Raw genomic sequence first — 12278 nt, forward strand, 5'->3', positions numbered from 1 at the left:
GGAGTGAGGGAGTGACGCACAGGTGGAGATTCTTGCAGTTGTGTTACCCGCACAGAAAAATGTCACACTTCGGTGTTGTTTGGCGACTCCGATGTTGTTGGTTGCGGGAGCAGACTCCTATTACAGCATGGGACAACGTCCACTCACGTGTGGTGCGCAGGCCGGAACACGTCGGAAAATGACACCAGCCAGTACAGGAATTGCATCTGACTGAGGTCACGTTCCGACGTATTACGGTCTGGCACACGGAACAGACTGTGCGAGGGACCAGGAGTTGCCTTGAGGTCCTCGCAAGAGGATTGGAGCGGGATGAAGGTTGGGGGGATTGGTCAAGCTGGCAGTCATGCTGCCTAGTTGAGCTCCTGGGGGCCGTAGGGGCCCTACAGTCGCAGTATTGCGTTGACAGCATGGGTCCACATAACGTGTGGTCCACTCCCTATGAGTTTTAAGCCTGCAATTTGGATGGAGCCTTTTAGCGCATACGCAGCAGAAAAATACCGTAGGCCCTGGGTTGGACTCGATGCCAGTCCGGGGTAAGACGTACAACTAGATTTAAAACTTACCGATCCTAACAGGGTTAGATCGTCGAAAGGGCAGCCCTTGACCGGATAAAATCCGGGTCAACTCCGGTAACGTATAACCGGCTGCAGTGGGAGTTGTAATGGCTTAAAGAGTCAAATCTGTCCCTTGCTAATCGCACGTTTCTCAACTGAAGCTCACCTCTTTGACAATACGAGTGCTACCTCGATTAATTTACATTATTCGATCTTTTATCTGGTCTTCATTATTTCGACTATCTAGGTCTGGTCGCCATATCTTGTGTTTTGATGCATTTGCGGACCATGTATGCGGTATGCTCATGCATAATCTTCAAAAAGTCATTAACTACACCTATGTAGTTGTTCAAAAAGGCTTATTTCTCACATACATATGTGTGTATGTCGAGCAAAGTTTGACATTCTTTGTATCTTTCCACACAACTATTGCGATATCGATACTGTAAAACTCGTTGTACTTTTTTGAATTCTTCGCTCTTTCCCTTGAAAAGTTTGCACTTTGAAAACCCATTCGATCTTACAGAGCCAAAGCTATAAAGATACACCAACAGTTGTAGTAGTAAATAAAAGATATCGAAATATAATACATGACTCACAAAACTGTTTACGATAACCTACTATGAAGCAATAAATTTCCATTCACCATATTTGTGCTGCAGTAAAGGTACATTTCGATTACTACCGGATAAAATAATGATAACAGAAATATTCTCGCTTTATTTTATTAAGACATATGTATATGTATGTATGTGATTGGCGTTGCAACCGTTTAGCCGGTTATAGCCGAATCGACGATAGTGCGCCACCTCTCTCTCTCCTTCGCAGTTCGGAGCCAGTTGGAGATCCCAAGTGTAACCAGGTCGCTCTCCACCTGGTCCCTCCAACGGAGAGGAGGCCTTCCCCGGCTTCCTCCGGCGGGTACTGCATCGAACACTTTCAGGGCTGGAGTGTTTTCGTCCATTCGGACAACATGACCTAACCAGCGTAGCCGCTGTCTTTTTATTCGCTGAACTATGTGAATGTCATCGTATAACTCGTACAGCTCATCGTTCCATCGTCTGCGGTATTCGCCGCTGCCAGTGTTCTGAGGACCATAAATCTTGCGCAAAATTTTCCTCTCGAAAACTCCTAGTGTCGTCTCATCTGATGTTGACATCGTCCAAGCTTCTGCACCGTAAAGCAGGACGGGAATGATAAGCGACTTGTAGAGCTTGATTTTGGTTCGTCGAGAGAGGACTTTACTGTTCAATTGCCTACTCAGTCCAAAGTAGCACCTGTTGGCAAGAGTTATTCTGCGCTGGATTTAGAGGCTGACATTGTTCGTGTTGTTGATGCTGGTTTCCAGGTATACGAAATTAACTACGACCTCGAAGTTATGACTGTCAACAGTGACGTGAGAGCTAAGACGCGAATGCGCTGACTGTTTGTTTGACGACAGGAGATATTTCGTCTTGTCCTCGTTCACCACCAGACCCATACGCTTCGCTTCTTTATCAAGTCTGGAAAAAGCAGAACAAACGGCGCGGTAGTTGCTTCCGATGATATCAATATCATCGGCGTACGCCAGGAGCTGTACACTCTTATAGAAGATTGTACCTTCTCTATTTAGCTCTGCAGCTCGTATTATTTTCTCCAGCATCAAGTTAAAGAAGTCACACGATAGTGAGTCACCTTGTCTGAAACCTCGTTTGGTATCGAACGGCTCGGAGAGGTCCTTCCCAATCATGACGGAGCTTTTGGTGTTGCTCAACGTCAGCTTACACAGCCGTATTAGTTTTGCGGGGATACCAAATTCAGACATCGCGGCATGAAGGCAGCTCCTTTTCGTGCTGTCGAAAGCAGCTTTAAAATTGACAAAAAGGTGGTGTGTGTCGATCCTCTTTTCACGGGTCTCCTCCAAAATTTGGCGCATTGTGAATATCTGGTCAGTTGTCGATTTTCCAGGTCTAAAGCCACACTGATAGGGTCCAATCAGTTTGTTGACGGTGGGCTTTAGTCTTTCACCCAGTACGCTCGATAGAACCTTGTATGCGATATTTAGGAGGCTGATCCCACGGTAATTGGCGCAGATTGTGGGATCTCCCTTTTTATGGATTGGGCAGAGCACACTGAGATTCCAATCGTCAGGCATGCTTTCTTCCGACCATATTCTGCAAAGAAGCTGATGCATGCACCTTATCAGTTCTTCGCCGCCGTATTTGAATAGCTCTGCCGGTAATCTATCGGCCCCCGCTGCTTTGTTGTTCCAGCGGGTAATTGCTATTCGAATTTCTTCATGGTCGGGTAATGGAACATCTGTTCCATCGTCATTGATTGGGGGATCGGGTTCGCCATCTCCTGGCGTTGTACTCTTACTGCCATTCAGCAGGTCGGAGAAGTGTTCCCTCCATAATCCCAGTATGCCCTGGACATCGGTTACCAGATTACAACCTTGGTATCTACATGAGGATGCTCCGGTCTTGAAACCTTCGTTAAGTCGCTTCATTTTTTCATAAAATTTTCGAGCATTAATCTATTACATATATATACATATTTCATAGTTCCTAGATGGAACACAGGGCCTCAAATTACTTACTTTTTAATAAATTTCGACAAAATTAAAAGTTATTTATTGGAGGGCTTTAAAATATACCCAATTTAAAGTATATTCAAAAGCATTAATGCATTTGCCTTTATTTCACTTTTATATTTTGTAAGTATGTTTATGTCCATTTAAAATCCAAGAAATACAATTCACTTCAGTTATATGTTATATTATTGTAATTGCTTAGATTTATTTCCAAATGTTAATGAATGTTTGCACTAATGATGAGATTTAGCGAATATATAGAAATACCGAGTGAACAAATTAACATATAATCTTCACAGAAACGAAAATAAAGGAAAATTATACCAGCGAATTTTCTTAGTAAAACAGGAGATACTTCCTGATAAGCACAAATAAAAAAACATGCTTCGTAAAGCATGTAATTCCACCTGGGAGAACCAAACATTTATAATAATAGTGAAATAAAAAAAAAAATAGAGAATTCAATGCTTAAAAGTAATGGAAAATTTATGAATCAACATACAAATTAAACAACAAGAACAATATTCAGTTCTGTACGTTAAAAAAAAAATAAAAAATTGCAGCGTTGTGATGGCCTTTCAATTTGTGTTTCCACCAGGCTACATAATACTCGTAGTAATACGAAACAACGTACATTACTACAAATGCCAAATGCAAAAGTTATTTCAATATGTTTTAAACTACTGATGATGTTAATAATATTTTAATATATAAGTGTTCTTTTAATTCTGCACGGGCAATGGGGGCGGAGGATAGGCAAACATGTTGCCCGATGCGGCACTGAATCCAGAGGGAACGGCATAATGAGCGCCGGCGGTTGAGTGGTGATGTGAAGGCGGTGCATGAGTATACATAGCTGAAGTGGCACCCGCAGCTCCACTTGCTTGTGGTGGACCCCGATGGCTTGGAGGTGGTTGATGATGTGCATTATGACTCGGGTGACTGTTTGTATTGACCCCATAAGGTATGCGGGGTGGTTGTTGTTGATAGGCCGAAGCTTGCTGTGGCGGTTGCTGCTGTGGGTTGAAACGTGGACGTTTGTCAACGCCATCAACTCCTACATTAGCATAGGGTTTATGCCCACTGGCTTGCTGATTACGATCATATCCTCCCTGAGGCGGTGCAGCTGAGAAACGCGAAGGGGGGCCGCTCGGACGTTGATACATTTGACCGCCACCATTTGGCGGTTGCTGTGGGCGCTGTTGGTATGCTTGAGCGCCACCGACTCCTCCCATATTATTGTTACCATAACCACGATTGCCCCGATTACCATAACCGCTACCACCACTCATATGATTACCTCCACGATTTTGATAGCCACCACGTGAATTACGCTTGTGATTGTACCCCGACGACGAAGCCATTTCAACAAGTCGCGGATTGATAACCTGCAGATGTTTATAATGAAAAGAAGAACATATACTTTAGTATGGTGAAGCAATTTAAAGGAATATATACCGAAAAGTTTGCTCAAATATTACAATTATTAAAAAAATTTATAAGAATTATTTGTCTACCTGATTCGCCTCGCGTAGCACTTGTATCAAGTCATTAGCTTTGTTGGCATTTGATGTGGTGAACAAGGTGTATGCCGTTCCCGTATTGTTTGAGCGTCCTGTACGCCCGATACGATGCACATAATCCTCCGAATTTGAAGGATAATCGTAATTAATTACGAATTTCACATCATCAACATCTGTTTTCGTATTGTGTTTAAAAACATTGAACGATGGGCGTTGTATGAAAAGTGGTAATTTCACGTTCGTTCGATGCAAACGTCGAAAATTAAAGATATTTAATTTAGAGATTGCACATTGGCACAATATAAATATAAGTACATTTTATCATACAAATTGAACAAAAATCTCTTCAAAATTGCAAGTTAATTCAGTTAATAAATTTTAAAGACGTTATAATTTAAGTAAATATTTTACTATTGCTGTTTTGCATTACGTTTAAGTGGACCTCGACCTTTAGCGATTTTTTCTTTATGTGGTTTCTTTTGTTTTTTTTTTATTAATTCTAAATATTTAGAAATGAAAATTTGATAAAATGCGTAGGCAGTAAGTCATACACGATGTTGGAAGCTTAATTCATATAGTATACTTAAAAACTAACAAAAATAATAAAAAAAATACATATTTCCGAATGATTTTAATGAGAAGATAAAAGCAATGTACTTACCGCAATCCGGTACAGACCTGAACTGACAACTAATGGATGTAGGGTCAACGCAAATTTTAGAGAAAAAAAATACGGAATAGATGAACAAGCAGACAAGCGAGCACAGAACGTAAGTGCAATATACATATATGCCCTTACAGTTGTCTACACATACATACGCTTATTTTTTTCTATTCAATTGTAAAGTGCAATTTAAGAGAAGCTCCACCATCAAATATGTAGCACGCGCATTGGTAGAAGCTAAACTTGAAAGCACAGCATTTGCTCGTATGTTTATGTATTTTTATTGTTATGATCTCATTGCCATTTTAGCTGTTTGATTAATTTATTATAACCTAAACATACTTATTACTAATAGATACTAAATTTGAATTCAGCTTTTTTTATCAAGTATGATTAGTATTTCTTCCATCAAAAACAATCCGTCGAAACAGATTTATGTTTTTGTACTCCATATTTTCGCATTTAACAAATATAAGAAAAAATCGAAGTCCATTTGATAAAACGGTTGATATTTTTGTTCACACATAAATTGTAATAAAAGTTAAAAAATTCAACTGCCAGTCAAAAATTATTTGGCGCAAATTCTGAACACTTCGCGGGATTTTAAACCAAACAAAATGTATTTCCCATGCTCCCTTCTACTTAACAATACAAATTATTGTGGCTTATTTAGCCTTATATCGCTGCCAAGTTAAGTAGCAGCAAATAAGTCAATTTGAAATACAGTTAGCTGTTAAGACATCTTCGGATTTAAAATATTGATTGTAATCTAAAAATTGCAGAAAATTCACTTAAAGACTGTCTTAGTGCTACAAATTAACAAATAAGCATGGCAAACTTTCATTATGCATTTCTTGCTTGACTATTTAGTTTAGACTTTAGTTAAAACATGTCGATATAGAAATCACACCCCCCTTCTTGTTAAAAAAATTTGTTCGTGTTGTCTTATTCAGATTTTGCGGCCATAGTTTCCTTGACTGACACTATTCTTTTTTGCATACATAATATATATAGTTTCATCCTAAGTTAATTAATGTGAACCGTAACCTCTTAGTAATGTATGGAAATACAAATTCCTCATTATTTACCCACACCTTTTTCAGTGAATCGTCCGCAAAATTGTAGCATAGTTTTAACTAAATCTTATCTTAATTTTTAGTTCCGAACTTTACACGTTTTTAGCGAACTTATAATTACACCCCATATTATCTTTAATTGGACGCATTCGAAACAAATTAATTATTAAGGCGTTGGGTTTCGCTGATTCGCATTGTGACAAAAATTTAAATTCGCCAACGAACCAACAAAATAATAATGAAAGAATATTCAGCATTTCGTCCACAGCATCACTCGCAGCTACGATCAGAAAAGTCAAGTTACTGCCGAAGCCGCAAATATGAAGCGGCAGCGGCAAAATACGTATGGAAAATTAATCTTACCTAGGCCGCGGGCAGCCACATCTGTCGCCACCAAAATTGAGTGACGACCATTGCGGAAAGACGATAAAACAAAATCACGCTCTTGTTGCGACTTGTCGCCATGAATGGCACATACGCGCCAACCATTACGTCCAATAACACGAGTTATTTCATCGACACGCTTTTTGGTCTCAACGAATATTATAGTCTTCGTTTCAGATTCGGCAGAAATCTCAGATAAAAGCTTGATGAGCTTATTGTCTTTCTCATTTTCTTCACAAACATCTACTATTTGAAGTATATTGTGATTAGCTGAAAGGGTTAATGAACCGATATTAATCTGTATATAGTTATCAAGAAACTCTTCAGCCAGATTGCGCACTTCCTTTGGCCAAGTGGCTGACCACATCAAAACTTGCCGATCTGGGCGAATCTGTTTAATTATGCGCCTTATTTGTGGTTCAAATCCCATATCAAGCATACGATCAGCCTCATCCAATACTAAGTAAGTGCAACGTCGCAGATTGGTAACACCTCTCTCTAAGAAATCAAGCAAACGTCCAGGCGTAGCAATCACTATTTCAACGCCACGTTCCAAGTCACGTGCTTGAGGTTGTTTTGGAGCTCCCCCAAAAATGCAAGTGTTTCTTACATGAGTCTTAGAACCAAAGTCATTAGCAACTTGCTGTATTTGTTGAGCTAATTCGCGAGTGGGGGCCAAAATTAGAGCAATTGGTCCATCCCCACGTTCCAAGCGAGCTTGATGACTGATATGAACTACAGCTGGTAGCACATAAGCAAGTGTCTTACCAGATCCAGTTTGTGCTACTCCGACCATATCTCGTCCACTTAGCGCGATTGGCCAGCCCTGTGCTTGTATAGCTGTGGGCTTAGCAAATCCCATTTTTTTGATCTCTGCTAAAACGTGTTCTGGGAAACCAGGTTCACTAAATTCAATATTGGGCGATGGTATACCGTCGCCTTTCAATGTCACTTCATTAGACGTGAGAAACCCGTCCACGTCATTCTTTGAGCGTTCCACAACGGTTGTACTTGGTTGATAGAAATTCTTTTGGAATGGAGTCAATTTTATTTCAGACCAAATTATAGTGGGCAAACGATCTCCAGGGGTCCCAGTATTGTTGCCGCCATCCATTCGGCGATCATTATTGCCAGCACGTGGCGGTCCACCGCGAAATTGAGCACCATTACCGCCAACACCACCACGAGTATAAGGTGCAGGACGTGGACGTGGAAGACCATTGCCGCGCATCGGACCACCACGCTGCTGATCACGATATACACCGCCGCCACCATTGCCGCCCATAGCGCCCATTCCACCAACTCCAGCTCCAGCACGATCACCGTTACGTCTATCGAACCTATAAATATGTATTTACATTTTTTTGTTAATTTTTATAATTTACGTATGCACATATATTAAACTGCTGCAATGGAGGCTTACTCCTTGTTGCAAATCATTCGTTCATTTAACATGACAATACAATGTTTTGCTCTCAGCGAACAATTCAAATCAACAACACACTCAGAGCAGCAAAAGCAAATGCATGCATGACATTTTTCTCACCAAGCATTGTTGCTTCAAAACATTACTGTCGGAGAAGAAACGAAAGTCAATGACAATGAAAAGCATTGAAAATCAAGCCTATGACAACGAATGCAACTAAATATTTTCCTAATACATTGTTGTTATTTTTATGCTAAAATGTAATTATTTTATAAAACCATTAATTTTAATATTTTTACACATAAAAATACTATTTCTTTTAGTAATTATGAATTTACATGCATTATTTGCATGCATAAACATGTTTTATCTACACAGGGAACGAGCATTTAACAGCAAGTACATGCTGCAATCGTTGCATTTTCGCTAGGCAAGAAAGGCAATGCCTAAAGCCTAAAAAACGTTACGAGTAATACGCTAGACAGACGGCAAAGTTATTCCCGATTAACCGCGCTTTTAATCAGTTCCAATTTTGTGGGTGACAGACGGCAGCAAAGCGAGTTATAAACTCCCATGACAACTGATTGGCAATAATATTTCCATTTTGGTGAAATAAAATTGGAGAGAAAGCAATTATTGCGGTTGTTAGCCGCACAAATAGTACAAAATCACTAATTATTAAAAAAATAGATATAAATACGTTATTATTATTACTTCCATTTTAGAAAAAATTAGCATGCGTATGTTTTCGTTTACATTTAATTGAAAAACATCTGTCAGTATTGCATATTTTCATTCACAATAGTTAAAAGCGGCCACTAACCCACTAACTCTCTAAAATTTTGAAGATTAAATGGGAGTTAGTAAACGGAGTTAACTGAGATAACTCTCGAATTAACCCCGATTAAAGCAGTTATTCCGAGTTAACGCCGCCGTCTGTCAGGGGTATAAGCATTGCATTGCATTGTCGTGAATACGAACAAGTGTTGCTTGTTTATGTCTTGTGTGTTAAGTTCACTGCTTATATTGTTTCAAATGTCATCAAACAAATCACATGCAATTGGTCGCACATTGCTTTGGTGATTTAAAGTGCACTTGTGCAACAGTTTAACATATATATAGCAAAAAGTGAGCATATAATTTTCAAGTTTTGAAAAAATGTTTCTTTGATTTTACGTGAACTTTTTCTTATTATTATTATTATATTATTATTTCTAAAGTTTAAATTAGAGGCTCTATACCATAACGCCATATTAATGGTTACCGTTATTAAAAACTCAAATTATATTTTCCATTCAAAAACAAAAACAACCGAATTAAATAAAAACGAATCAATTTAATGTTTTTTTAAGGAATTATAGAAATATATACATATTTTCTAATACATTCTGTGTAGTCTATCTTGTGGTACGGACGGCTAATGTAAATTTGGGGAGATTAATTCCTATCCATTTGACATATATTTTTCATTATATTTAAATATTTCACTACATTATTTATTTTGCATTGATTCTTTTTCAATTTCTGTTAGGGATTCATATGAAAGCCATCTTATTATTCTGAATTGAATTGACTATTTCATAATGCAATTGCCTCACATATCATAAAAACTTTGTAGATTATATAGTAATGCTATATCGAATTGCGGAGCGAAACTTTTTACTAAATGTACCCATGGGCTTGCAAATTAGTGAATTAATTATTAAAAAGTTGGTTTTAATTAAATAAATATGTCACGTTTTACCCGCCGCATTTTTTCTATGTTTCTATACATCGTGTGCACAAGATGACAAGTTGTTCTTTTAACGGCACTTTTCTTATGCGCAATGGTTTGAATTAAAAGTATAAACATTTGTGGACCACCGGTGGTCTGCGCCGTCAGATAAGCGAAGTGCCCGTGGACCACCAGTGGTCCACGCCGGGTAGAAAGTTATATTTTGACACCGAAATTACAAGAGTTTACACCAAGCACTGGAATAAGTATTGAAATAGTAAGTATACTGGGTTTACGCTTTTCATAATTAATTCTATAAATTTAAAACATTTTGAACTGATATTAATAAATAAACGTTCGCTGAAAAGATAAATGAAATATTAATTCTGATAATTAATTTGATAAATTGTAAAATTGTATCTGAGTAAATTTGTATGCTACAAATATAAAAATTGCATGATTTCGCCATTCTCATTTAAGAAAATCTTCTATCAATACCATTATTATTTTTTAGGCAATATGCGATAAATTAGCGAATATTTAGAAACGCCACAGGGAAGCGTGTTGGGGCCAATGCTTTACTTGCGCATTAAATTAAACGATTCCAAGTCAATGCACGTATGTAGAATTTACTTTAAAAAACCATCATACCATGCCATTTATATAAATGGTACTCCTATACCACATCACAATAATGCTAAGTACCTAGGAATCAACCTAGAAGCATCGCTGTAAGGAGCATGTCAAGAAAAAAAGGTGCGAGCTTGATTTAAAATTTGCTAAGTTTTACCATCTGGATGGTAGGAGATCCAGCTTTCAATCGCAAACAAGCTGTTTATATATAATCAAGTACTAAGGCCAATTTGGGCCTATGGAGCTTAACTATGTGGCTGCTCAACTCAAAACTGTATTGCCTGCATTCAGCGCTTCCAAAATAAGGTACTAAGAAGTATAGTTAATGCTCCTTGGTTTGCTAGATCTTCTGACTTTCACCGTGATATTGGTGTGAATTCAGTAGTAAACAAAATAACCAAACTTGCAAAGACTCACGAAATGAGGCTTATACAGCACATAAATGAAGAGGCATCCAGACTCATCGGTACTGCTGAACGAGAAAACCGACTGAAACGTAAAAGGCTTTCAGACTTACCAAGGGAACTGTAGCAGCAAATGAATTTCTCTAACATTTAGCTTTTAATTATTATATTTAAGTTATTATAATTGAATTGTTGTTAGTATTTAATCATTGTAAACTAGGTACAATTATAATAAAAAAAAAATTAGAAACGCAAGTAGCGACAGCATATAACAGTTTTCCAAAATATTAGACAGACATAAACTACTCTATAATATTTTGTGTGTCATCAAATACAAGTTCGTACATTTTCAAAAGACTAATATATTAATTAATCTTTAAGTAATACAAAACCCGTGTTAATAGGATAAATCACTACGTGGCATAAAGAATAAAATTATACATAACCTCATAATTTGATTTTTACAAATCTTTAAACTTTCCTTATAATTTAAATATAGATACTAGAAATTTAAACATGAGGAAACTAATTTTTGAATTCAATCTTATTTCAAGATTTTCCCTATCGAAAAGTAAAGTTAATGTATGATTTCTTCACGGCCTTGACTATACGGAGAGCATTTATGCGTATTTCCGAATAGATACACGAACACAAATTTATACGTAACTTATTGATTTTCTTGAAAAAATTAAATTCAACTATATATAATTTTTCACCAAATTTTAATCACTTAAAGTATCATATATGAATAATTTGTAAATACTCACATTTTTAAGAAAGTTTTGATGTTATTATCAGCAAATAATCACTAAATTACTTTGAAATTCTCCTGCGAAAAAAATTCGTGTTAATTTCATATAGAATTAATAGGCTGATTGAAGATATTGGAATTAGCGATCGTAACAGTAAAAAAGTAATCGGTTATACATTTATCGCTCCCATCTCAACTAAATTCATTGTCATATCTAATAAAAATAAAGCTGAGTACACAGCCAATATATTTGTAGTCTGGCAAATTTACTAAATTGTAAATTTACATATCGCTCATTTACTTGAATAGGGTCACAACTCAAAAAAGTCGATTTTCAGGAGAGCAATTTAAAGTTTTAAACTGTCTCCTATTCAGCAAATATAGAAAAATGCCAACAGTTTATTGACAAATCTATCGGCCTGTAATATATTAAATACAATGTTGAGCATAAATGGATCAAATAGAGTGTACTTGGGCATAAATGTGACCCACTTTGAATTATGTCGTTATTTGTGAAAAATATAAATCAATTTCGCCGTCATAAGTCAAATGTGTCGTGTTTGCTGCAAAAAGCAAT

General features: G+C 37.3%; 1 protein-coding gene across 1 annotated transcript; it reads right to left on the reverse strand.

Moving 5' to 3' along the window:
- Positions 1 to 3594: 3594 nt before the first annotated feature.
- Positions 3595 to 11875, reverse strand: Ddx5_1 (uncharacterized). Its single transcript, XM_011191135.3, has 4 exons — positions 11718 to 11875; positions 6753 to 8113; positions 4644 to 4822; positions 3595 to 4514 (listed from the first exon to the last, which is right to left on the reverse strand). Coding segments are annotated over exons 1-4 (2208 nt in total). The 5' UTR covers positions 11720 to 11875; the 3' UTR covers positions 3595 to 3848.
- Between the last annotated feature and the right edge of the window lie 403 nt (positions 11876 to 12278).

This window comes from Zeugodacus cucurbitae, chromosome 4 (genome assembly GCF_028554725.1).
Source record: "Zeugodacus cucurbitae isolate PBARC_wt_2022May chromosome 4, idZeuCucr1.2, whole genome shotgun sequence".
Taxonomy (NCBI): Eukaryota; Metazoa; Arthropoda; class Insecta; order Diptera; family Tephritidae; genus Zeugodacus; species Zeugodacus cucurbitae.

Excerpts from the sequence above, each read along its gene's own strand:
- Ddx5_1 (XM_011191135.3), bottom strand. Across the intron at positions 4,823-6,752 it reads TGTGGCTGCCCGCGGCCTAG|ATGTTGATGATGTGAAATTC; the intron begins GTAAGATTAATT and ends ATACGAAAACAG. Across the intron at positions 4,515-4,643 it reads TGCTACGCGAGGCGAATCAG|GTTATCAATCCGCGACTTGT; the intron begins GTAGACAAATAA and ends AAACATCTGCAG.